Genomic DNA, 27,762 nt, shown 5'->3' with positions numbered 1-27,762 from the left:
TGGGCTTGCTGGCACCCAATATACTCAAATGTCTGTTAAAATTATCACTGCAAATTGCTCCCTCAAACATACCAACGTCCACTTGAACTAAACTCTTAAACATTTATTGCTCCAGGGCCTGCCACTTTCCTCCAATGTGGAAGGAAAGGGGGGAAAAAAGATGTAAAACACTGACCAGCAAGAATGGCCCGAGGATTGAGCGCTTTGATTTTCTGGATGGCTTTGCAAAGCACACCAAGCTCTCATTGACAGTATGTCCACGTGTCCCTTTTCTGGTTTGGCTCTGACAGTCCAGACTCATGCAGACCCCAGACCCCTGAGCACATGCATTAGGTGGCCACGGGGCTGCAGTGGCCACACACGAGGTACAGTGATCCCCAGGGTGACCCTGGGAAGATGGTCTGCTATCGTGTGTGTGGTCTGATTTAAATCTAGAAGGTCCATGCTCAGCATGTCCTGCCACAGCGTTGGCCCCTGTTCTGTGCACCCAGAGTTCAGGCTCTATGTTCAGTTTACAGGAAAACGCCATCGGGGACGAAGGTGCTTCTGCAGTGGCCAGTGCGCTAAAGGCGAACACAGCCCTCACTGCTCTCTAGTAAGTCCTGATATGCACAGCAGCCCAGGAAGCTGGCCCTTAACCATCCTTTCACATTAACCGTCATTTTTGTTTCCTAGTCAAGGAAGGTGGGTTTGATTTTCCTAATATTAGCAACTGGGTCACCGGACATCTAGAAAGAACTAGGGGTGCAGGGAGTATTACCCCCCAAACTCTCCGGAAGACCACCTCTACTTCCTATATCCATAGCATCCAGATCTCTGTCTAGCATCAGTGCAGACAGGAGATGCAGCGTTCTTTGGACAGACCAGGGCCAACAACTTTCAGTGCTATTTCACCACTTTCAGCCCTAAGTCAAGAGGTAGTGGAAATGAAGGGCGAGTATGGATGCAGTTGGACCCGGGTGGGTGTGAGGGCCAGAGAGGCTGCCTGTCTGTGTTGACTGCATCTCCTTTTATAGTCTCCAGGTGGCCTCCATTGCTGCCCCTGGGGCCCAGGCACTCGGGGAGGCCCTGGCTGTGAACAGAACCTTGGAGATTCTTGAGTAAGTATTCCAGTCTCTGGCTACAGCCTCTTGCCCAAAGAAACCAAGATGTTGACTCAAAATGAACAGATATGGAAGGGGGAAATGTACACGGAAACTCCCAAATCATTTAAATATCCTCACGTAGATTGGGCAGGCCCCAGCTTCCCCAACCCCATGTCACCCCTTTCCCTGGGAGTCACTTGTTGGTCCTCTCCTTGGCCTTGCCCAGGCTAAACATATCCCCAGGCCTGGGGTGGCCAGTGGCCACTGACCCGGTCTGTGAGAAGATCAAACCTGGGGCCCCAACCTCTGTGGGGCTCTCAGGATGTCTGGGTCATCCCTGCTCCTGCAGTTCTGTGGCTCCGAGCACATGGGCCCCTCTGGATGGAGGGTTGCTGCTCTGGTCTGGGCCCAGCTCTTTCTTTGGAATGAAAACGGAGGATAAGAGTTCCAACAAACCACCAGGTTGGGTTGGCCTCACCCCTCCCTGCATCCTGCTCCCCAGAGCCAATTTCTGTTCTGTGCCCAGGAGTGAGGAAGGAGCAACCTTACTGTACCGCCACCCGCCCGTGGTTACTAAGTAACTCATGCTCACCTGAAGAGGTACCGTGTTCACCTCTCAGCTGTCACTGTGCCTTAGGGTTCCCATCTTTCCCAACAGCTTAAGAGGAAATGCCATTGGGGTGGCCGGAGCCAAAGCCCTGGCGAATGCTCTGAGGGTCAACTCAAGTCTCCGAAGACTCAAGTGAGTGGTTGTATAGACCTACCTGCGCCTTAAAACAGCAGACTTCTCTTCTGGAACCTCTCCCGTGGCATAAGACACACTTGATTTCCTCTGTAGCTGCTTCCTTCCGAGTACAAATAGCTGACACTATTCTGATTACTATAGTCCATATTGTGGATGGGTTTGTTCACTTCTGCATTTTTGGTCTTATGTCCTCCACGGCACCTGGACGAGACAATCTGGCGGCCTGCAGACACAGGTCTCAGGGTTAAATGCCACTTCGCTGTTGCTATGGCGCCTGTGGATAAATCAGTCTCAGACTTGTCCCAAGATAGTGCAGTGCTGCTTCCTGGGGAGTGTTCTTCTGTCCTGAATGGCTCACTGTGGTGTCTCCATCTTTTCTCTGCCTAGTCTCCAAGAGAATTCCTTGGGAATGGACGGGGCGATATGTGTTGCCACCGCACTGTCTGGAAACCATGGGCTACGGCACATCAAGTGAGTGGGGCTCGGCAGCATCTGCCCGTTCCTGCCATCCTTGCTCACCCTTAGAACTGCTCCCAGGGCAGACCCTACCTCCCGCCTGAGTCTCGGAGCCAGCTGACTCCCAGGCCCCTTAGCAGCTCTGCAAGGGAACTCAGTATAAGAAGGAGCCATGCTGAGCCTTGTCCACAGGAGGAATCCTGGAAGCACAAAGGTTTCACACTGGGTTCTGCATTTTATGTAGTGACCATCTGTGCTTTACCAATGAGAATCTTCAGGCCTCCAGCCCTTCAGTCAATTTCTCAAGCCCTGTCCTAATCCTTCTCTTCTAGTCTCCAGGGAAATCACATTGGAGAATCTGGTGCCAGGATGATCTCAGAGGCTATCAAGACAAATGCCTCCTCGTGCACTGTTGAAATGTGAGCAAAACAAGTTCTTGGTGGACCAGGCAGAAGAACAGCAGAGACACAGCTGGAAGCTTTCCAACAAAAAGACCACTTTCCAAGGTGCCTTCCTGTGTTCTGGGAATGATGCTGACCTGCAGGAGAGCTGGTCTTCTACTAGGAGGCAGGAGTGGTGCTGCCAGAGGAGGACACAAGCACCTCTCCTGGTCCAGGGTCAGTCCAGGCAGGGGAGCGATGAACACTGTGCTACAGCACAAGGAAAGGAGGGTCTTCCTCCAAGGGGATCAGGGACAGGCCTCAGAACTCAGCAAGTAAGAAGCCAGTTGGAGCCATTTATATCCTGAGGTCTTCATGTGCCCCTACTTTTTCTTATCATTACTGCCCTTTTCCACTGACCTGGCTAAAATCATCCCCCTCACTCTGAAATGAGTTGCCATCTTCAAGCCCATGAAGAGTATCAATTTGGCATCCGTGACAGAGGGGACCTCTCTTTCTTTTCTCAAGACGAAAAACAGGATTTAGGAGTATGATCCTTAGAGTCATACGGAAAAATTATGAAAAAATTTTAAAGAGAAATGAAGCCTTCAATTATAGGATTCTGGAGACAGACAAAAAAAGTTCTCCAAGGTTTTTGCCATCTTTTATCCATTACAAAATCTCTGATTTTGTCTGCTATATGTCATTTGGAATCTGGCATAGTGGTTATCAATGGTACATTAAATGTCAATGCCATAATATATATTTGGCTTCCCAAAGCACTACTGTGGCTACAGCTTCCCTGTAAGGGCAAGAAAGGCGAGTTTCCATGTGGCATAAATTCCCTCAGACATCTGTCCATGTTGAAAGGAAAAATATTCCAAACGGACATCACAGCTCTCATCAACTAAATAACCAAGGAAAATGCTTATGAAAATTATAAAGTAATTATCACTTTTAAATTTGAATAGGAACTATGTTCCAAATGTTCCTTTAAAAATGAATATTTGGGGGCTTCCCTCGTGGCGCAGTGGTTGAGAGTCCACCTGCCGATGCAGGGGACAGGGGTTCGTGCCCCGGTCCGGGAAGATCCCACATGCTGTGGAGTGGCTAGGCCCGTGAGCCATGGCCGCTGAGCCTGCGCGTCCAGAGCCTGTGCTCCGCAACGGGAGAGGCCACAACGGTGAGAGGCCCGTGTACTGCAAAAAACAACAACAAAAAAAAGAGTATTTGGGCAAGAATCATCATTGGATGATAAAACCATGGATGAAAGCCTATTAGGGAAGAAAATCACACAGTCTCAAAGTATCACCCCACAGAGGGGTATTTATAAAGGTTCCTTAAAAATGGAGACATTTTGGGACTTCCCTGGTGGCACAGTGGTTAAGAATCTGCCTGCCAATGCAAGGGACACAGGTTCCTCTGTGTCCCTTCCCCTGGTCGGGGAAGATCCCACATGCCACGGAGCAACTAAGCCCGTGTGCCACAACTACGGAGCCTGAGCTCTAGAGCCCGCGAGCCACAACTACTGAGCCCACGTGCCACAACTACTGAAGCCCACATGCCTAGAGCCTGTGCTCCGCAACAAGAGAAGCCACTGCAATGAGAAGCCCGTGCACCGCAACAAAGAGTAGCCCCTGCTCGCCATAACTAGAGAAAGCCTGCACGCAGCAATGAAGACCCAACACAGCCAAAAATAAATAAATTCATAAAAAAGGACACATCACTGATGTATTTTATTCTTGCCAAAAATGTCTACTTGAATCTAATCATGAATGAACAGTCAGACAAAATCCAAATGGAGGGGCATTCTGGGGAAAAAAAAGGAAAAACTAGCCTGACCTCTTAAAAAACGTCAACATCATGAAAAATACAAAAGGCTGGGGACTATTTTAAACGAAAGGATATTATTAAAGAGTCATAACAACTTAAGATCTTTGATTGGATCCTAGACTAGAGGGAAAAAATCAGCTATAAAGAACATTATTTGGAAGTTGGGGACATTTGAACATAGGTCTAGTTATAGTCTTTACTGGATTACTGGTTTTGAAAGATATTTTTGCTGGGTATAGAATTCCAGGGTGACAGTTTTTTCTTTCAGCACTTTCAAGATGTTGCTATACTGTCTTCTGGTTTGCACTGTTTCTGGCTAAGTTGAGAATGTGACAGACAGTAGTTGCAGTAGTCAAATGCTAGAGAAAGCTGTGCCTTTGCAGGAACCTAGCACTGGAGAAAACTCAGGGGCCAAAGCAGTGGAGAAAAAAGTGTGCTCTCCAGGAACTTCGAAAGCAGCCACACTGGGAATTGGAAGTAAAGGCCCCTCTTCTCTCCTTCAAAGTCTCTCTAGCACCCTACTGATGAGGCTTAACATCTTGCTGGCTAGCAAAGGAGAGATATTTACAACGAATAGCTCCACTATCACAGAGCAGGCCAAAAGGTGAATTTGGAGCTGAGGCAATAAATTGATAATCAGCACAATGGGATTTTGGGGGTCTTTTTTGTATTCCATTTTAGACAAACATGCCCTGTGTCTTCAGGATCAGTAATGTTTTCTTCTGCAGTGTCTAATCTGATCTTAATCTCAGCTTGCACAGTTGTCCTCTCATTTTTTTAAATCTCTAGCAGTACTGTGTGAGACTTTCCTTCCATCTTCCGTATCTCACAACCTGCTCATGCGTTCCTCTACCGTCTGAATATATGGAATATAGTTATAACTGTCTGAATGTCCCTTTCTACTAATTCTATCAACTGTCATTTTTGCGTCATTTCTTGGTCTGTTTCTTGACTTTTCTTATTATACCTGGTAATTTTTGATTTGATCCCAGACATTGAAAATTTTATCTTGTTGGGTATTGACTATTTTCATATTCCTTAAAATATTCTTGAGCTTTATTCTGGGACACAATTACCTAGAAACAGTTGGATCCTTTCAAAACTTGCTTTGAAGATTTGCTAGTCAGGATCAGCCATCCTTTAGTCTAGGGCTACTTTGACTCAACTTCTAAGGCAATGTCTCAGTGTTCTGGGTACTCTACCTGATGCCCAAGTCAAGAGAACTGTTTTGGGCCGTATCTACAATAGACACTATAGAAATCCAGGTGTAAAAGACCATGAAATCAGCCTTAGCCTTCTTACCCCAAATAGCAGCACCAACCCAAATGGTTATCTGGTGTGTATGTTTTCAATATACAACACATATTTAAGCAGAATGGCTCCTAATGCAAACTTTGCTTCATCATTACACACACAGTCACTCCCTCCCTCTCTCTCTCCCACAGACTCAACCCCTCTCATTCCACAAGCTAGTTCCCTTCAGTTAAAAAGCCATGTTCATGTTCCTCTTAAAAAAAAAAAAAAAAAGGCCCTCTGCCCCTCCAAAATGTTCTTTGATCCCACTCTTCCCTGGCTCTGCCTTCCATTTTCACTTATGACCACCCACTTTCCAAATAGTCATCAATACTCACTTCAAATCCCAACCTCTCTTCAACCCTCACCTGCTATCTTGCTTTTCCTTGTTGAGGTCACCAGAGATTTCCTAACTGTCCATTTCAGTGACTTCTCTGACTCAAGCTCACTTACAGCAAGGACCTCACATTGTTCACCTCTCCCTTCTTGGGAAATTCTCCCCTGCCCTGGATTCCATAACATTACCATCTTCCGATCCTTCCACCTTCTCATTACCACTCTTTGAAAAACTAAACATATTTCTCCTGATTATTAAAGGAAAAATACATTCACTTTAGAAAATCTAGAAAATACTTTCCCAGTCTCTCCTGGCTCCTCGTGGACTCGCCCCTTAGACACAGGCTTCCACCCTTAGCTCTCTTCTCATCCCACGTGTTCTTCCCTGAGGAATCTTATACACAAATGATTCTCAAACCTGAATCTCCAGCCCTCACCCCTTTCCTGCCTGTACATTTATCTTTTTAAAAAATTCATTTTCATCAGGACAAAATGTGTAGTAATACACAGTTTAAAAAGTCAGAGTACTAGGCTTATAATGGGAAAGAACAATCTCCTGTCCTATTCCTCCCCTTCCTGAATACCTCTCCACCCCAAAGCTAAATGTCATACATACACTAGTTCTTGTTTCATCATTTTAGAGATTATCTATTAACTTTCTATTATGGGAAATGGCACTTGTACGTATATCACCGTATGTCCCCACTTTGTTTCTCCATCCTTCCAATACAGTTACAGCATGATTCTTGGGTAAATCATTATTTAGTGTTTATTTTATGATTTTATTAGTACTGATGATCACTGCTGAGCCATTTTCTTCCTATATAATTCATTGTTCTTTCTAGAATTAAAAGTTGCATCATTTTAAACTTTCTATGTCACTACTGCTTAATTTTTCCAAACGATCTAATAGAAAAGTAAAATCTGAATACTGTTTCCCACAGACATATCGGTTATCCTGTCAGTTCCATTTTCCCCTAATGACATTACTTCTTGAGCCCTTTGTCTTCCTGCTCCAGTCGCATCCTTATAGAAAGGACTTCTGTTCTGGGTAGGAGGCAGAAGCTTTTAGTTCACTTCCAATTCAGCCAGTCCTGTTTTCTAGCACACATGAGTCCCCTGGGCCAATCTAACAGTTGTGATATTTACACAGTATGCTGCTAACCTAAAGGGACACACCTTCCTTTCAGACATTTGACACTGATGTTACAGTTTAAAATACTAGTGAAAGAGATCTTGTATTTCTTCTTCCTGCCCCAGAGAAAAGGGAAACAGTTCTTCAGAATTCCCAATGGACATCCTCGATGGTTATCCCCACCAATAAAAACTGAGGACTTAAAAAGTTCCTTTACATTTTCTGCCAATACATGTATTTTAAAGCATTTTAAGAGGTCCTTTGATTACACAGCAAAAAAACAAAAAAAGCCGTCAGCAATGATCTAAAAGCTAGTTTTTCATTGACCTAATCACACAATCTTCTCTGGGGCCTGAGTCTGCTCTGCTGCTTGACCAAAACCAAATGACACCAAATCGTAAGGCCCCTGCACACATCTGACTCCCGGATCTGTCAGAGCAACAGAAGTACATTAATAATTAGGATCCATACTTGAAGCTCCTTTGTTGAAAGATGCTGCTCAAGTAAGGAAACATCAGACCACGCAAGACTCTGCACAAAGTCAGTTAATCAAGGGATGAGGGATGACAAGAAGCAGGTGAGACAATGACTAGCCGCTGCAGCTCTTGCCTCCACCTGTGGACGTGTTATCTGTGGTTTGGGTTGGGCTCCCATGTTAATGCCCATTAGAAGAAAGCATCACATAAGGGAAACAGAAATACAATTTTTGTTTTTTAAAATAAAAGTCAGGTCAGACTCAGGTAAACCAAAGCTATGTCATCCAAGGAGATGCAATGACTCTCTTGTGCCTTAAAAGCCACGGCATCTGAGGAGGTAATGTGGCACCCGATACACCTCTTCCCCGTTAGCTTATCGTTTCAAAGATGGCACATCTCAAATTACTGGTGAATTAACTGAATGCTGAATGTTTTTTTATAAAAAGGGGGTAATCTCTTATGTAAAATTGAGGGAAAGACAGAGAAAAAAGCAAACATAGAAATAACTGTCACATAGTCTCCTGAAATTCACATGTAATATAATAACCCATGAACTCTTCTTAAATAAGTATCTATATGTTATGGTACAAATAAATAATTATACTTTCAAATAAAACAATAATATAAAAATATGGTATTAAATAAATTTATTAAGCGAGAACTTCACAAGTCGTCTGACTTTATAAGTGAAATCAATGAAAACTCCTCTGTGCTTTCCATATTAACAAGACAAAACCAAACTCCACCTATCTGTCACTTCTCCTTTCACAGAAGGGAAATTCTAGTGCTATTCTATCAAATTCAATTCTGGTTTATTTTTTTAGGTCAGAAACATGAATCCGTACCAAAACTTTGTCCTTAATTTGCTCCTTCCTAAGGAGGAATGTCAGCCTTCTGAGAGAAAATGGAGTATGTATGATCTGGAGCATCGATCTGTTGCCTGATTTTCAAGGAAAGCTAGTTTTCGTCTGAGTCAGCTGACTTTCCTTCAGACAATTTTAGTAAAATACATTTAAAGCTTGGTATCGTGAGCATGCAGAAGAAAGAAAATAAAGGCTAGAATCAAAAGCTGATCTAAAATAAACATTCTGAACTGTATGCGATGAATAGTCAGACACTCCCACACAACTCCTGAAATGAGTCCTGTGCCCAGTTCTAGCCCCAGGTCTGGACTCGAAGGTCCGGCTGACTTTTAGAGGAAAAGTATGACAAAAATAACGGGCAAGACTTACACAGCGTTGGCTGTTATTTCTCAAGGTTTTGTCCTGTGGATGTGAATCACTAAGAACACGTGCATTTCCCAAGTTTTAGGAGATAGATAAGGGAAAAAAAATCATCTTTGGGGTTTGCTCCGGTTCTTGTTTAAGCTTTGGAGTGTGTAGAGTAACACACAGGAGGCTAAAGCGGAAACAGGTTTTACTTCATTAACAATGAGTCCTGCTGGCTTATCCAACAAAATGCCTATTTCCTTCTGACCCTTTAATTTCCCCTTTACCTACAAATCTGAGGGTTTTAGTCTGCCTGGGTCCCTTGGCAAGAAGGTCAGAAGTCATTGTCACTCTCATCCAGGGGCTCAGGTTTCCGGACTCTTTGACTGGGCTTAGCTGGTGAGAGAGCAATGCTCTCGTCCTCCAAATCGTCATCGTCTTCATCATCCTCCATGTCAATCTCACTGTCCTCTGAGTCTTCCTACAAGAAAAGACAGCAAATACAGCTGAGAGTCCCATCCTGCTACTGACATCATGTCAGCAGAGACCCTACCTTGCTTTTTTACTAGTTGCTCAATAACCAGCAACACCCACATGAAGGAAGAGCTTGCCAGAGTAGCAGTCAGGCTGTGGGGGCATAAGAATGGGGCCAGTGTCTATATATTGCTGGCTGAAATACATATATAAATGTGTCTTCCAACCAGTAACCCTCAAACACCAACGGGCAAGCCAAGGCTGGAGCTGCAAGGTGGCTTTCCCGCCGCCATCTCAGGAGCACCACTGGATGTGCATGGAAGCTCACTGGAGGCCCAGAGACCCACCTGTGGACAGCAAGAAGGGCAGGGGCTTGGTGGGGGTTGCTTATTTGGGCTTTTGGATGGAAAGCCACTCAGGAAACGGGTGTAAGGAGCAAAATAAAAGACATTCTCTCTTTCATCATCTAGATGAGGGTGATCAACTCAACCAGCTTTTTCATACTGCAAGTCCTGTATCCCCAGTAAACCAGGATGGTCAGTCACTCTATATAGACCATTCCCACCTGCACACATACATGCTGCAATCTCCTTCTTCTTAAAAACACAAAATAAAAAACGCTAAAATGTAACCCCACCTTCCTCTGCAGCTACTCTGCCCTGTTCTCCTGTGGCCTCACAGCAAACCCCCAGAACGAGCTTGCACTCACGCTATCCCTGCTGGCTCCCCTCTCGCTGCCCTCTAAGCACCCACTAGCCAGGCTCTCACCCCTCCCCCCAAGTCCCCCAAGACTGAAACGTTCAATGGACTCAGATCCTATGGGTAATTCTCCATCCTCCTGTTTGACCCATGGCTGCATCTGACACAGGACTGCTCCTCCTCCCCCAGAACCCCCTTCCTGTGCTCCAGGCCCCCTCCTCTCAGGTGCTCGCCCCATCTCACTTCCTTGTCTTCTCCATAGAGCTTGCCTGACCTGCTTCCTCGCCCTGACCTCTGCAATACAGGGTCGGCCTTGGGCCTCCTCTCTTCCCTTTCTACTCTCTCTCCCCAAGCAATCACATCTATCCTCATGGTGGTCTTTGGGTGGCTCCACCAAATTCAATCTCCAGCTCAGACCTGACCCTTGAAGTCCTCAACACCAGCATGTGGACATCTAGCAGGCAGCTCACACTGAGAATGTCCAAAACCAGACTCTTGATCTGCTCTCAAGTCCCTGCCTCAGGTCTGCCCCCCTCAGGAAATGAAAACTATGCTTTCAGCCAATTAAGCCACAACCAGGGCATTTCTCTCTTTCTCTAACACCTCATGTCCAATTAACAAAACCTAATGGTTCTCACCTTAGAAACATCCAGAACCTGACCACTTCTCACCAGTCTGCTGCTACCGCCACCCTCACTCTGAACTAGACCCCTGCAAATGCCCCCAACCTGGTTCCTCTGAAACTCAGGTCAGCTCTCCTGGGTCTCCAGCACCTCCCCGCTGCACTCAGAGAGCACAAGCCCTCCTCACATCCTGCAAAGCTGTGCGTGGCCCCTGCTGCCTCTCCTGCTGCTCCTGCTGCCTCTCCTGCTGCTCCTGCCCCAGTTCACTCACTCCCAGTCACGCTGTCGCCTCCGGCCCTCGAATTCAGGAACCATGTTTCCTAGGCCTCACTGCCCTACTGCAGCATCACCTTCCTCCTGCCACTCAGCCCCCTGCCCAATGTCACCTAATCAGAGACCTTCCCTGACCAATCAGAAGACATCGACCTCCTCCCTCATCCCTGTCACTCTGTCCCCTAAACCTGCTTTATTTTTCTTATCACCATGACCCCTGATGTATCTGCTTGATGACCGTTGGAATGTAAGCCTCAAGAAGGCAGGGGCTTTGTTCTGTTCACTGCTGTATTCCCCTAACCCCTAACAGTGCTTGGTACGTAACAGGCACTCAACAAGGACCCGGCAAGTGAATGAGTGAACAGGTGAAGGACAAGCCCAGGGGGATGTGTGGAAACAGCCTCCTTGAGATAAATAAGGGGCAACAGGCACAGAGGAGATTTTAAGCTACAAATAAGGCATTTACTCAGAAAAGTAGAAAGCTATACAAATGATCAAGCAAATCATAAGAAAAGAGGCCAGTGTCATGAGTTTCCACACCAGACTTTCCCTAATTCTGTCTCAGATGGGTAAGATGGATGGATAGAAGCTATTTAGCCATCCATCCCCTACTTTGTTAAAAAAATTTTGGAGGTAGTCTCTCTGCTTCTCTACAGACTGTCTTCTATGAATTCAAGGCCCTATCTTCTCTGTGCATCTTGCCCAGCAAATCTGAGTGACCTCTCCTCTCCTGTGAATTTCTCTAAAAGTATTCACCATTGGTACCTAATAAATGGAACTGTTTGTACAAGAATATCAGCCCACGCTATGTGCATGTACTAGTGCCGTGCTCCAAACACACATGGCATTCAGCCTGATGGGAAGTCTGTGATCTCCATCAGTCCAGTCACCTTTGCCTCTTGGGCCTCACAGCCCTGCCAGGGACTCAACAAAGAAGGCAAGCCCAGATCGATGGACAGTGCGGCCCCAATAACTGGACCCCAGCAAGGATGCCTTGGTTCCCCATTCCATTGGTTTCCCAGTCAGTTATCCACTCAACAGTGCTCAAGGCATCAGCAACGTGATGTCACACTCTGGGCCCTGGTCTCAAGAGAGCCTGCCTTTCAGGTTCCCTCCCCAGAATGGAGCTGAAGAAAAGCCTGGTCTTGATCCCAGCCCTCAGCAGAATCCCTTCTCTTCTAGGTTACAGTTCAGGGGCCTGATAACCTTCCTTGTCTCTTGGCTCAGTGTTCACCCCGCCTCCTCATTAGCACAGGGACCTCTAGGTAACTTCACCACTCACTGTGGAACCCATGTGAGTGGCTTCTTGCCCCAGACACAAGGTATCACTCTTGGGGAAGGCTCTCTGCTGACCGTAAGTGGCTCACACACACACAAATGGAGGTGAAAAAGAAAACCAACCTGTTTCTTGGAGCTGGAAGTCTTGCATTTACCTAAGAGAGCTGGTGCTGCTTCCATCTTTGGAAAGCGAGAATGGAAAGAACAATGAGAAGAAAAAAAAAAAGTAGGGCAAGCATGTTCATTTGAAAAGAAAAGAAATGAGCCAACAACTAGCAAAGAAGAGAGTCTAGCTCCTTGGGAGGTCGAACTCTGCCACAAACCCAACAAAAGGCCGGGCTGAGAAGCAGCACCTCGCGCTAAACTGGTCAGATACACTTAGCTTCTCGGCCAAACTAGCCTACGAGGCTGGCCCAAGACGGCCAAGACCAGGACAGCTCAGGGAGCTGGTCGGGACTCACATCGTCGTCTGAGTCTCCACCTTGCATTGTGCCCACAACGCGTTTGCTGGGTCGTCCTGAGGAGAACAAAAGCATGAAGAGAGTATGAAAACCTTGTAGGATATAGGACAGGAAACGGCCTTCAAGATTTGCTTTCCTTTAGAAAACTGGGAAAAAGAAGAATCACATTAAAAAACTGACTTAAGAAAAAAAAAAAAAAACAGACTTAAGTAGGTACTTTCCTGGTGGTCCAGTGGTTAAGGTTCCACGCTCCCAGTGCAGGGGGCCTGGGTTCAATCCCTGGTCAGGGAACTTGATCCCACATGCATGCCAAAACTAAAGATCCTGCATGCCACAAATAAAGATCCCATACGAGGCAACGATGATCCCACGTGCTGCAACTAAGACCCGGCACAGCCAAATACATAAAATAAGTAAATAAATACTTAAAAAAAAATAAAAACAAAAAACTGACTTCAGTAGCATCCAGCTAATCAGAACTGTGACAGTAACAGATTTTCTGCATTTCCACTTTGAAAAAGAGGAAAAGGGCATTAAAATATAAGCACAAATCATAAATCAGAAAAGTAAATATGCATCCTGTAAATATTTTAGGTAAAAATCACTGAATCCCATTATTAGTATACATGCAATAGAATAGATGTGCTCTCTGTTGAAAAAAGAAATATATTCTCCTTTTATGGGCCAGTGTCACTTGTACTTGAATCTATGTCTGAGCTCCAAACAGTAAAAAAAATTTAAGTATCACATTAATTTATCCTTCAAAACACCATCATTATCTAAGTGATTCTCCCCTCCTCCTCTGGAAGTCAATGTTTTCTAGATGAGACTTCTGCAAAAACTCAGGAGCCATCCTTGCTGGGTGAAGGCAGAGAGCTGCACATACCCGAAGGCTGAAAAACAGCCACCGGTGACGCCAGGGCCAGGCCTCAAAAGAAAGGCAGCGAAGGCAGCTCAGAGGAGCTCATTCAGGGCAGGCCTGGAGATGGCCATCAAGAGCTGTTTATGGACACGCTCCCTTGGTCAGATAAAATGCAACTCTTGTGTTGTTTGAAGAACTTATTTGTAGTTTTTGGAAACGAACCCTGTGATTTTACTTCTGCAGGCTGAGTGGTCAGCAGGAGAATTTAGGAAACCAGTGCCCTTACTATGTTCTATTGAGCCAATTCCATACCTTTTTAGAGCCTTGGCCCCCATCTGCAGAATGGGAGTCATAACCTCTAACCTCTATTTATATCATGAAGCTCTTAAAAAATAAAAGGAAGAGAAAGGAATCAGAGCATCTAATTATCCTATAAAAAAATGAAATGTATAAGAGAAAGCAGTTAATATAGAAGTTAATATAAAACAATAAAGATGATTTACGACTTAGAAGTATTATATACATAAAAATGCAATTTTGTTCCAAAAATTAACAGGTAGTAGAAATGCTTTATAGGCAAATATAGGGCAATTTAGTATCTATCAAAATAACAATTTATATAACCTTTGACCTAAGAATTCCATTTTTAATGATGCAACCTAAAAAAACACTTGCACATATGCGGAAAGATGTACATACAAAGGCAAGAGTGGAAATACTTAAATATATATCAATATGGAATGCCCAAATAAATTATGGGTACAGCCACAGGATGGAATACTATGCAGCTGTCAGAAAGAATGAAGCAGATTTATATTTTACTGACATGGAAAAGGTTCCAGTATATTTAATAATAATTTTAAAAAGCAAGTACAGAACCACACACAATCTGGTCCCATTTAGGTTAAAAAATGTTTCAGGTGATCTTTGTGTCCACATCTGAGTGTGTGTGTGTGTGCGCGCACTCACGAGCACACACTTGTAAATGTGTGGAAAGGTAATTTGGAAGGACACACTCCAAGCCACTGGCCATGATCCCTGTAGGTGAGGGTGTGGGACATGAGGAAGACCCCAGGGGAGCACCCACATTTGCTCCACATATGTTATTGCTTGACTCTTTTGCAGTAAGAAGGTAGAAACTAGAAGAACCTTTTTTTTTTTTTTTTGGCCATACCTCACAGCATGAGGGATCTTAGTTCCTTGGCCAGGGATCAAACCTGTGCCCCCTGCAGTGGGAGCACACAGTCCTAACTACTGGACCGCCAGGGAATTCCCCGAAGAACGTTTTTTTTAACAGTACAGATGCTCATGTAAGTCCCTTATTTGTGCATTAATTCTCTGACCATAAGGGATGTAACTGCACTGAGAGCAGTATGGACCCACAACGGGCAGAATTCAGCTGATCAGCAGAGGCAGTGTGTTATGTGGCCTCTGTGAGAAGTACCAAACCATAAATAAGACTGGTTATTCTTGGGGCCAAAGGTAAGAGTATTAGCAGCAAAGATGACCACTGACCAGTTTAAGAGCCAAATCCTGATGAACAACAGGGCAGTGTGCTTATGGGCCTCGAAACCAAGCAGCCCTGACCCAATCCCGGCCGCCATTTCCTGTGACAGGGCATGGGGCGGAGGGCAAGCAAGAGCCACTGTGGTACCTTGCAAGAGCGCCTCCATGGCTGTCCGTGGCTTGGACAGCCGTCTCTCTTCTAGTTCACTGTCGGATTCATCGTCCTCCTGGATGTCAATGTCGGAGTCATCATTACCTGGCAGCGACACAAGTAGGCAAAACAAAAGGGCAGCTCCGTCATTGCCTCTAAAACAGCTTCTGTCCAGTAAGGCTCTTGTCAAAAGCCATCTGTGCTCCTGAGCCTTTCTTTTGATGCATTTGATTTTACAAGGCTCTTGGGAGTTGCCTGTAGATACTTAGTGAAGAGTTAATGCAAACAACCATAGGCTAGTTTTTTTATAAACAATTTTCCAAAGCAAGAAAAAAGTGGGTCAGTTATATCAGTTAGAAACATTATTCCAGTATGTAAAACTAAAAATTTGACTAGCCAGCTGTCAAGGTAGCTGGAGTTCTTCGTTAGTCGGGGGAAAAAAACCATTCTCTGTTCAGTCTTAGGCCATGTTACCAGAACTCAAGCTCCTTGAAGATAACACGAGGAAAGTGGAGCCCACTGAAATGGTCAGCAACTGCACCAGAACAAGCCTGGAGGCAAGAGGGAGATGGGCCAGGAAGGGCCTGTTTGGGCTGCCTGGGAAAGATAGCTACCTGGTGACTGGCAACGAAAATTGGTGCTCGTGATATTCCTTACTGGAGAAAACTCATTATAAAGGTAAAGAAAGGTCATTCTCAGTGCAATGGGCTTTTACATTAATTTCTTAAATACTCCTCTGGAGTCTTGTGCAGGTTGAACATTTCCTAATGTAAACCTACAAAAGGAGAGTTTCCACAGTGGGGAGAAAAAACTTTCACTGCCCAGCCCAACTGCTCTGTGCCCAGAGAGTGACAGAGGTTTTAGAAGGATGGAACTGGAAGAATGCAGTTGCTGTTCTCATCACTGACTCTTAAGACAGTTTGGAAGTAGAGTAATTGTTCATCTACAAAAATGCTTTGCGTAACTCCTGCTGTAAGAGAGTAATGAAATGGCAGCTGCATCTAGCTGGGCACTGAGGGAAAGTTTCCTGCTTCCTTTAGCCCTGGAGAGAAGAGCTGTACTCTACAGCACGAAGGGGCAAAGCTGGGAGCTGGAGAAAGTGTCAATAAGGGCATCCTGTAAGGACTTCAGTACAATCAAGCTGACAACTACCACCTTATAAAAGCTGTTACAGAGAATGTGATTAGATATTAACTAGATATTAACACAAATTAATGACCACAAAGTGAAATCACTCTTCAGATGAGTTTTTTTACTTCCTCCAGGAAAATTATGACATTAAATCCTCACCCCATGCAATATAAAGCAAATGATATCATGAATTTTAAACCAACATTAATACAGGTACCTTGGGCTCAGTACGATTTCTTCTGACAAGTCACAGCAATAGACTGAGGACCAAGCATGTAAACTAAAGTTAATACACGCTGACACCGAAATCACCGAGTTGTCAGTGACACGTTAAAATGAGGATGGCCAACTAGGGTGCCGGGATGATTCAACAGGAAAATAACAGACTTTCCAAAAAGTAGTGCTGGGACAAATGGACAGCCACACACAAAAGAATGAGTTAATATACAAGGATTAACTCAAAATGGGTCAGAGACCTAAATGTAAGAGTTAAAACTATAAAACTCCTAGAAGGAAAACAGAGGGGTAAACCTTGGTGACCTTGAATTCAGCAGTTTCTTAAATATGACACTAAAAGCACAAGCAACAAAGAAAAAAACTGATAAACTGTACTTCATTAAAACTTTGTACAGCAAAGGACAGCATCAAGAAAGTGAAAAGACAGTCCAGAGAATGACAGAAAATATTTGCAAATCAGAAATCATATACAAGGGTCTAGTATCTAGAATATATAAGTCAACAATAAAAGGAAAACCCAATTTAAAAATCTGCAAAGGGCTTGAATAGATCTCTCCAAAGAAGATATACAGACAGCCAATAAGCAGATGAAAAGATGCGCCATTTCATCGGCTATCAGAGAAATTCAAATCAAAACCACAATGAAGGGCTTCCCTGGTGGTGCAGTGGTTGAGAGTCCGCCTGTCATTGCAGGGGACACGGGTTCGTGCCCCAGTCCGGGAGGATCCCACGTGCCGTGGAACGGCTGGGCCCGTGGGCCATGGCCGCTGGGCCTGCGCGTCCGGAGCCTGTGCTCCACAACGGGAGAGGCCCGCAAACCACCAAAAAAACCCCAAAAAACAAAAAAACACAATGAAATATACTTCATACACACTTAAACTTTGTAAGTTTCTCCTTTTAGATCAACACTGTCCAATAGAAATATGCCAGCCCCAGATGCAATTTAAAATTTTCTACTAACTACATTAAAGCAAAAACAGGTGAATTAATTTTAATAATGTTTTATTTAACCCAATATATCTAAAATGTCATTTTAATAAGTAACCAATAGGAGACTGGTTCAAGTTGGCAGAGTAGAAGGATGTGCTCTCACTCCCTCCTGCAAGAGCACTGGAATCACAACTAACTGCTGAACAATCATCAACAGGAAGACACAGGAACTCACCAAAAAAGATACCCCACATCCAAAGACAAAGGAAAAGCCACAGTGAGATGGCAGGAGGGATGCAATCAAAATAAAATCAGGGGCTTCCCCGGCAGCACAGTGGTTAGGAACCCACCTGCCAAGGCAGGGGACACGGGTTCAAGCCCTGGTGCGGGAAGATTCCACATGCTGCGGAGCAACTAAGCCCGTGCACCACAACTACTGAGCCTGCGCTGTAGAGCCCGCGAGCCACAAATGCTGAGCCCGTGCACCTAGAGCCTGTGCTCCGCGACAAGAGAGGCCACTGCAATGAGAAACCCGCGCACCACAATGAAGAGTAGCTCCCCGCTCACCTCAACTAGAGAGAGCCCGTGTGCAGCAACGAACACCCAATGGAGCCAAAAATAAAGATAAATACACAAAATAAAATCAAATCCCATAATTGCTGGGTGGCTGACTCACAGACTGGAGAACACGGATACCACAGAAGTCCACCCACTGGAGTGAAGGTTCTGAGCCCCACGTCAGGCTTCCCAACCTGTGAGTACAGCAACGGGAGGAGGAATTCCCAGAGATTCAGACTTTGAAGGCAAGCGAGATTTCATTGCAGGACTTCGACAGGACTGGGGGAAACAGAGACTCCACTCTTAGAGGGCACACACAAAGTAGTGTGCACATCGGGACCCAGGGGAAGGAGCAGTGACCCCATAAGAGACTGAACCAGACCTACCTGCTAGTGTTGGAGGGTCTCCTGCAGAGGCGGGGGGTGGCTGTGTCTCTCCGTGAGGACAAGGACACTGGCAGCAGAAGTTCTGGGAAGTACTCCTTGGTGTGAGCCCTCCCAGAGTCCAACATTAGCCCCACCAAAGAGCCCAGGTAGGCTCCAGGGTCGGGGCGCCTCAGGCCAAACAACCAACAGGGAGGGAACCCAGCCCCACCCATCAGCACACAAGTTTTACTGAGCTCTGCCTACCAGAGCAACAGCCAGCTCTACCCACCACCAGTCCCTCCCATCAGGAAACTTGCACAAGCCTCTGAGATAGCCTCATCCACCAGAGGGCAGACAGCAGAAGCAAGAACTACAGTCCTGCAGCCTGTGGAACAAAAACCACATTCACAGAAAGACAGACAAGATGAAAAGGCAGAGGGCTATGTACCAGATGAAGGAACAAGACAAAACCCCAGAAAAACAACTAAATGAAGTAGAGATAGGCAACCTTCCAGAAAAAGAATTCAGAATAATGACAGTATGATCCAGGACCGTGGAAACAGAAGGGAGGCAAAGACTGAGAAGATGCAAGAAATGTTTAACAAAGACCTAGAAGAATTAAAGAACAAACAAACAGAGATGAAAAATACAATAATTGAAATGAAAACTACACTAGAAGGAATCAATAGCAGAATAACTGAGGCAGAAGAACGGATAAGTGACCTGAAGACAGAATGGTGGAATTCACTGCTGCGGAACAGAATAAAGAAAAAAGAATGAAAAGAAATGAAGACAGCCTAAGAGACCTCTGCGACAATATTAAATGCAACAATATTCACATTATAGAGGTCCCAGAAGGAGAAGAGAGAGAGAAAGGACCAGAGAAAATATTTAAAGAGATTATAGTCGAAAACTTCCCTAACATGGGAAAGGAAATAGCCACCCAAGTCCAGGAAGCACAGAGAGTCCCATACAGGATAAACCCAAGGAGAAACACGCTGAGACACATAGTAATCAAATTGGCAAAAATTAAAGACACAGAAAAATTATTGAAAGCAGCAAGGAAAAAACGACAAATAACATACAAGGGAACTCCCATAAGGTTAACAGCTGATTTCTCAGCAGAAACTCTACAAGCCAGAAGGGAGTGGCATGACATATTTAAAGTGATGAAAGGGAAGAACCTACAACCAAGATTACTCTACCCAGCAAGGATCTCATTCAGATTCGATGGAGAAATCAAAAGCTTTACAGACAACCAAAAGCTAAGAGAATTCAGCACCACCAAACCAGCTCTACAACAAACGCTAAAGAAACTTCTCTAAGTGGGAAACACAAGAGAAGAAAAGGACCTACTAAAACAAACCCAAAGCAATTAAGAAAATGGTCATAGGAACATACATATCAATAATTACCTTAAAAGTGAATGGATTAAATGCTCCAACCCAAAGACACAGGCTTGCTGAATGGATACAAAAAAAAGACCCAAATATATGCTGTCTACAAAAGACCCACTTCAGACCTAGGGACACATACAGACTGAAAGTGAGGGGATGGAAAAAGATATTCCATGCAAATGGATATCAAAAGAAAGCTGGAGTAGCAATACTCATATCAGGTAAAATAAACTTTAAAATAAAGAATGTTACAAGAAACCAGGAAGGACACTACATAATGATCAAGAGATCAATCCAAGAAGAAGATATAACAATTATAATTATATATGCACATAACATAGGAGCACCTCAATACATAAGGCAACTGCTAACAGCTATAAAACAGGAAATCGACAGTAACACAATAGTAGTGGGGGACTTTAACATCTCACTTACACCAATGGACAGATCATCCAGACAGAAAATTAATAAGGAAACACAAGCTTTAAATGACACAATAGACCAGATAGATTTAATTGATATTTATAGGACATTCCATCCAAAAGCAGCAGATTATACTTTCTTCTCAAGGGTGCACGGAACATTCTCCAGGATAGATCACATCTTGGGTCACAAACCAAGCCTCAGAAAATTTAAGAAAATTGAAATAATATCAAGCATCTTTTCTGACCACAACGCTAAGATTAGAAATGAATCACAGGAAAGAAAGTAAAAAACACAACACATGGAGGTTAAACAATACGTTACTAAATAACCAAGAGATCACTGAAGAAATCAAAGAGGAAGTTGAAAAATACCTAGAGACAAATGACAAGGAAAACACGACAATCCAAAACCTATGGTATGCAGCAAAAGCAGTTCTGAGACGGAAGTTTATAGTAATACAATCCTACCTCGAGAAACAGCAAACATCTGAAATAAACAATCTAACCTTACACCTAAAGGAACTAGAGAAAGAAGGACAAACAAAACCCAAAGTTAGTAGAAGGAAAGAAATCATAAAGATCAGAGCAGAAATAAATGAGAGAGAAACAAAGAAAACAATAGCAAAGATCAATAAAACTAAAAGCTGGTTCTTTGAGAAGATAAACAAAATTGATAAACCATTAGCCAGACTCATAAAGAAAAAGAGGGAGAGGACTCAAATCAATAAAATTAGATATGAAAAAGGAGAAGTTACGACACCGCAGAAATACAAAGCATCCTAAGAGACTACTACAAGCAACTCCACGCCTATAAAATGGACAACCTGGAAGAAATGGACAAATTCTTAGAAAGGTATAACCTTCCAAGACCGAACCAGGAAGAAATAGAAAATATGAACAGACCAATCACAAGTAACGAAATTGAAACTGTGATTAAAAATCTTCCAACAAACAAAAGCCCTGGACCAGGGCTTCCCTGGTGGCGCAGTGATTGAGAGTCCGCCTGCCGATGCAGGGGACACAGGTTCGTGCCCCGGTCTGGGAAGATCCCACATGCCACGGAGGGGCTGGGCCCATGAGCCATGGCCGCTGAGCCTGCGCGTCCGGAGCCTGTGCTCCGCAATGGGAGAGGCCACCACAGTTAGAGGCCCGCGTACCGTAAAAAAAAGAAAAAAAAAAAAAAAAAAAAAGCCCTGGACCAGATGGCTTCACAGGTGAATTCTATCAAACATTTAGAGAAGAGCTAACACCCATCTTTCTCAAACTCTTCCAAAAAACTGCAGAGGAAGAAACACTCCCAAACTCATTCTATGAGGCCACCATCACCCTGATACCAAAACCAGACAAAGATACTACAAAAAAAGAAAATTACAGACCAATATCACTCATGAATATAGATGCAAAAATCCTCAACAAAATACTAGCAAGCAGAATCCAACAACACACTGAAAGGATCATACACTGTGGTCAAGTGGGATTTATCCCAGGGATGCAAGGATTCTTCAATATATGCAAATCAATCAATGCGATACACCATATTAACAAACTGAAGAAGAAAAACCATATGATCATCTCAATAGATGCAGAAAAAGCTTTTGACAAAATTCAACACCCATTTATGATAAAAACTCTCCAGAAAGTGGGCATAGAGGGAACCTACCTCAACATAATAAAGGCCATATACAACAAACCCACAGCAAACATCATTTCAATAGTGAAAACTGAAAGCAATTCCTCTAAGATCAGGAACAAGAAGACAAGGATGTCCACTCTCACCACTATTATTCAACATAGTTTTGGAAGTCCTAGCCACGGCAATCAGAGAAGAAAAAGAAATAAAAGGAATACAAATTGGAAAAGAGGAAGTAAAACTGTCACTGTTTCCAGATGACATGATACTATACATAGAGAATCCTAAAGATGCTACCAGAAAACTACTGGAGCTAATCAATGAATTTGGTAAAGTTGCAGGATACAAAATTAATACACAGAAATCTTTTGCATTCCTATACATTAATGATGAAAAATCTGAAAGAGAAATTAAGGAAACACTCCCATTTACCACTGCAACAAAAAGAATAAAATACCTAGGAATAAACCTACCTAGGGAGACGAAACACCTGTATGCAGAAAACTGTAAGACACTGATGAAAGAAATTAAAGATGATACCAACAGATGGAGAGATATACCATGTTCTTGGATTGGAAAAATCAATATTGTGAAAATGACTACACTACCCAAAGCAATCTACAGATTCAATGCAATCCCTATCAAATTACCAATGGCATTTTTTATAGAACTAGAACAAAATACCTTAAAATTTGTAATGGAGACACAAAAGACCCCGAATAGCCAAGGCAGTCTTGAGGGAAAAAAACGGAGCTGGAGGAATCAGACGCCCTGACTTCAGACTATACTACAAAGCTACAATAATCAAGACAATATGGTACTGGCACAAAAACAGAAATATAGATCAATGGAACTGGACAGAAAGCCCAGAGATAAACCCACACACCTATGGTCAACTAATCTATGACAAAGGAGGCAAGGAAATAAAATGGAGAAAAGACAGTCTCTTCAATAAGTGGTGCTGGGAAAACTGGACAGCTACATGTAAAAGAATGAAATTAGAACACTCCCTAACACCATACACAAAAATAAACTCAAAAAGGATTAGAGACCTAAATGTAAGACCAGAGACTATAAAACTCTTAGAGGAAAACATAGGAGGAACACTCTTTGACATAAATCACGGCAAGATCTTTTTTGATCCACCTCCTAGAGTGATGGAAATAAAAACAAAAATAAACAAGTGGGACCTAATGAAACTTAAAAGCTTTTCCACAGGAAAGGAAACTACAAACAAGATGAAAAGACAACCCTCAGAATGGGAGAAAATATTTGCAAATGAATCAACGGACAAAGGATTAATCTCCAAAATATATAAACAGCTCATGCAGCTCAATATTAAAGAAACAAATAACACAATCCAAAAATGGGCATAAGACCTAAATAGACATTTCTCCAAAGAAGACATACAGATGGCCAAGAAGCATGTGAAAAGCTGCTCAACATCACTAATTATTAGAGAAATGCAAATCAAAACTACAATGAGGTATCACCTCACACCAGTTAGATTGGGCATCATCAGAAAATCTACAAACAACAAACGCTGGAGGGGGTGTGGAGAAAAGGGAACCCTCTTGCACTGTTGGTGGGAATGTAAATTGATACAGCCACTATGGAGAACAGTATGGAGGGGTTCCTTAAAAAACTAAAAATGGAATTAGCATATGACCCAGCATTCCCACTACCGGGCATATACCCAGAGAAAACCATAATTCAAAAGGACACATGCACCCCAATTTTCATTGCAGCACTATTTACAATAGCCAGGACATGGAAGCAACCTAAATGCCCATAGACAGATGAATGGTTAAAGAAGATGTGGTACATATATACAATGGAATATTACTCAGCCATGAAAAGGAACGAAATTGAGTCATTTGTAGAGACGTGGATGGATCTAGAGACTGTCATACAGAGTGAATATATATGGAACCTAGAAAAGTGGTGCAGATGAACCAGTTTGCAGGGCAGAAATTGAGACACAGATGTAGAGAACAAACGTATGGACACCAAGGGGGGAACGTGGCGGGTGGGAGGGGTAGGGGTATGATGAACTGGGATATTGGGATTGACATATGTACACTAATATGTATAAAATGGATAACTAATAAGAACCTGCTGTATAAAAATAAAATAAAATTCAAAAAAAAGTAACCAATTTAGAAAAGTATTAATGAGTAATTTTACCCTACTTTTATAGTAAGTCTTCAAAATCTGGTGTATATTCTCCACAAACAGCATATCTCGATTCGGACTAGCCACGTTTCAAGTGCTCCAAGAACACCAGCTCATGGCCAGGTACCGATGGTGCAGTTCTAGACGTGGAGATCCCTGAGCGCCTTTGCCATCACTGTGCACTGGCACAACACCCGTCACACAGTAGGCAAATGGTAAATGTGCATGACATGCATGAACATCTTCTCTCCACTACACCACAAAAATGGAACCACAGCAAGGTTACTCATTTGCTTTCTAGAAATTCCTGGGTCATTTTATAAATTCAGAGGATTCTTTAAGTTCCTAATGCTACAGTGCTTGAATCCTACCGAGGATACAGTTATAAATTTACCCCCAGCAACGAGGTTTAGAAGGATGGTGGGAAGGTGAAGAGTCGCCCTTGACTTTTATTACAGGGCATCCCAACAGAGCACTTTGCCTTTTTAATCTCTGGGGCCTATGGCACTCTCCCATCTCTAATTACTCAAACTTTCTCTTCCTCAAACCTCTTACTCCAAATCCCAAAGCGAAATCTGAGATGACTTTACCTCCTGCTTAACAGAGAAGACAGTCTCCATCAAATGTGAACCCCTCAAGCACACGGCCCACCTTCCAGCTCATCTCATCTGCCTCAGCTCCAGCCCCATGTGTTCATACTTTTCCTCACTCAGCAAAACTCACTGAGTTTCTCACAGAAAGGCTGGGACTTTCCCCATCTGATAGCTCCCTTCTCCCCAGCTCTACTGATTTAGCCTTTGTTTAAACAGCATCTCCTGGTGAGGTCTACCCTGACTCCTCTTTAAAACTGCAATTCTATTACACCTTCCCTATGCCCCTTACCTGCTCCTCGTTTTCCCCCATGGCATTTTTCACCTTCCACAAACAGCTTGCTTATTGTTTGTCCCCCAGCATGTCATTAGCACATCAAATCGTTTAAGGCAAGGATCCCTGTCTGCTGTCCACTGGTATGTCCTTAGCACCCAGAATAGATACTCAATAATGCTTTGCTGGGTTGAATCAGCTACCTGCAGAGTGGCCTGAACAAGATGCTCTCTTCCAGCTTTTGGATTTTGCTAATTCTTGCCCCGATTCACATCTATGTACTATTAGATTTTTCTGTTCAGAGGAGTCTTTCACAGATGGGAGAAAAGTTCAGAAGGTCTTCCTTTATATCTCTCCTCCTTTATATCCCAATACTCTGGGCAATGTTCCCACATGTGCAGAAAAGCAAAGAAGCACAGGGCATCTTAAGAAGCTTAGGATAAATAGAACTGAGAATGGTCCTTTGTAAATATTTTCCTAACTTCTTTGCTCAAAAATTACTAAATTAAGCGCTTTCCTTCATTAAGTTGGTTTAAACCGGAACTTATTTTTCCAAAAAAACTAAATCACACATACTCATGAGAATCTCTGTCCTTCATGAGATCCCAAACCTATGGATCACAAAATTAAAGTAGGAGTTCAGAAGAATAAAGCAAGATCACTGAGAAAGGTCTTAATGTGCTGGTCCAGGGCAGAGCAGGATGCAGCCAACCAACCGGGCTCTTACCTGTGCTGGGCCTCTCGGAAGAGGATAAACTCCATGCAGGCTTATCATTTAGGGCTGCTTCAGGCACTCCTGGCCAACCTGGAACCATAAAGGTGAGGGGCTGCTTTTGCTAGAGAGGCCCTTGGAATTTTCTAAACTTGCCCCTAGAGAATTTCACAGCAGTCCCTACTCTTCTTCCAGAGTTTCCTGACATTCAGGAGAGAGAGGCATAGAACAAGTATGACAGGCAAGAGATACAAAGGGAAAACACAGAGAGAGAGCACACCTGCTGGGACAGGTACACTTCCTGCAAGCATGAGAGAAAAAACCATCACAAGAAAAGAGAAACAAGCAAGAGAAGTAACTCTGTGAGACAAAGCCATCAATTCCACATGAAGATCATGTGCTGCTACTGCTCCCAAGGCTGACTTGACACCTTGGTGAAGTTCATGGATGAAGTGTGCTACCCAGTCATGGGGAACATTTCTTCCCAGAATCTAGGTCTCACAAGTAGGTAACTCCCATTTCTCTACAGGTGAGAGCCTAGATGAACGACTTTGGATTACCGGGGGACATATGACAGGCGTGTGTGAAGTGGGGGGACTACCTTCAAATAAGTACACTTGTACTGCATCACAATACTTGCTTTCCCTCAGTTTGCCCTAAAATAAGGAATCCTACAAGACCTCTAAGAGCAAATTTTCTTGTATAATTATATGCAACTCAAACTAATTGTATCATTTAAACAGGGGAAAACAGTATTTCAGTTGGCACGAAAACCAAATGTACTTTAAATGCTATGTAATTTAAAACATTCTCTTGAGCTCCTAAGTGAATTAAAATGGTACCTGATATAAAAGTTGTGAGAAAATTGCCTTTTGAAAATAAATAAAATATGCGTGTAAATTTTCTGAGGCTAAAAACTCTAGTCCAGAGTAAGTACGTCCATTTAAAAAGTGTGGGCTTACTTCTGCTCTTGAGCAGTCGCTTTTCTTCCTCCTTTAGCTTGTTCTGCATCAGACGGAGAGTGTTTTCAGCTTCCTATGGAGCAGGAAAAACAAGATCCAGAAGAAATGACACTTTCTGGACTGTTTTATTATTCTTTACCATGTAAGTACTGCTAAATTTGTGATATAGAAGCAAAAAAGACTAAACTACAGGAAGGGGAAGAGAACTAACGCTGCATGAGAAACTCAACACCCCCTCTCCGTCATCACTCTGGCAGCCCGATGAAAAGGGGGGCTCCCAGAACTGACACCACTGGCCCAAAATGGGCCTCACTGATCCCCAAAGCCAGGCTCCTCCCACTACACCTCACTGCCTCTGAAGAAAATTGACAACACAACAAGATGCCCGTCACATGTGCCTGTGTGGGATGTGGACACAGGAACAGATGCATCAACTACGGGGCCTCTTGCTCTTAAAATAAAGCACGAATTTTATCATTTTCCTGCCCTGCACAATTCTAACCCTGAAAGGGGCTAAATGGTAGGAGTGATCAGATAGGAAAAGAAAGAAAGAAATACTAGTTTTAATTCCTAGGGTATAAAAAAAAGCTAATACTTGAGTTAGGTTACAAAATGTGGCCCTGATTATTGTCAAAAAAGAGAATGGGAGGGACTTCCTTGTGGTGGTTCAGTGGTTAAGACTCCGCACTTCCACTGCAGAGGGCGCAGGTTCCATCTCTGATTGGGGAACTAAGATCCCGCATGCCATGCGGTGCGGCCGAAAAAAAAAAGTTAGAAAAAGAGAGAATGGGAGAGGAAATTGGCTTTTAAAAATGTGCTGTTGTTCTAAATGTTAAAAAGGAAGCACTGTTTCATGCATGAGATATTTTGAGGGACCAGGTATTAGAAGCATGGGGAGTAGCTGTGAGCACAGAAGAAAAAGAGGGTAGGTACTTGCTGAAGGGAGGGTGGGCAGGAAGGCGCCCCTCAGAAGTAACCTGGGCCACCCACTCGCATCCTGAGGCACGTTCTTTGGTACGTTCTCTGAGCCCAGGGGTGGCCCAGACAATAGTACAAAATGATCAGCTTATTTTCACTGTCTCTTTACTGCTCTTTCCCAGAC

General features: G+C 43.7%; 2 protein-coding genes across 9 annotated transcripts in view; one reads left to right on the top strand and one right to left on the bottom strand.

Moving 5' to 3' along the window:
* Positions 1-4,480, top strand: part of NLRC3 (NLR family CARD domain containing 3) — a 37,337-nt gene extending 32,857 nt beyond the window's left edge. For both annotated transcript variants that reach the window (XM_033428948.2, XM_033428946.2), the window contains 5 exons: positions 512-595; positions 1,017-1,100; positions 1,744-1,827; positions 2,218-2,301; positions 2,619-4,480. In XM_033428948.2, the coding sequence (XP_033284839.1) occupies positions 512-595; positions 1,017-1,100; positions 1,744-1,827; positions 2,218-2,301; positions 2,619-2,709 (427 nt within the window). In that variant the 3' untranslated portion in view covers positions 2,710-4,480. The remainder of the gene's footprint in view (positions 1-511; positions 596-1,016; positions 1,101-1,743; positions 1,828-2,217; positions 2,302-2,618) is intronic.
* Positions 4,481-8,369: 3,889 nt separating this feature from the next.
* Positions 8,370-27,762, bottom strand: part of CLUAP1 (clusterin associated protein 1) — a 43,277-nt gene continuing 23,884 nt past the window's right edge. For 3 of the 7 annotated variants that reach the window (XM_033428953.2, XM_033428954.2, XM_033428957.1), the window contains 6 exons: positions 26,661-26,733; positions 25,714-25,791; positions 15,272-15,379; positions 12,756-12,811; positions 12,418-12,474; positions 8,370-9,428 (listed from right to left, as the gene is read on the bottom strand). In XM_033428953.2, the coding sequence (XP_033284844.1) occupies positions 9,282-9,428; positions 12,418-12,474; positions 12,756-12,811; positions 15,272-15,379; positions 25,714-25,791; positions 26,661-26,733 (519 nt within the window). In that variant the 3' untranslated portion in view covers positions 8,370-9,281. Of the gene's footprint in view, positions 12,475-12,755; positions 12,812-15,271; positions 15,380-25,713; positions 25,792-26,660; positions 26,734-27,762 lie in introns of all 7 variants that reach the window. The other 4 variants (XM_033428955.2, XM_004270243.4, XM_049699017.1 and 1 more) reach the window with 4 other exon arrangements.

Source organism: Orcinus orca, chromosome 16 (genome assembly GCF_937001465.1).
Source record: "Orcinus orca chromosome 16, mOrcOrc1.1, whole genome shotgun sequence".
NCBI lineage: Eukaryota > Metazoa > Chordata > Mammalia > Artiodactyla > Delphinidae > Orcinus > Orcinus orca.
This window is presented reverse-complemented; position numbering and strand designations above follow the sequence as displayed.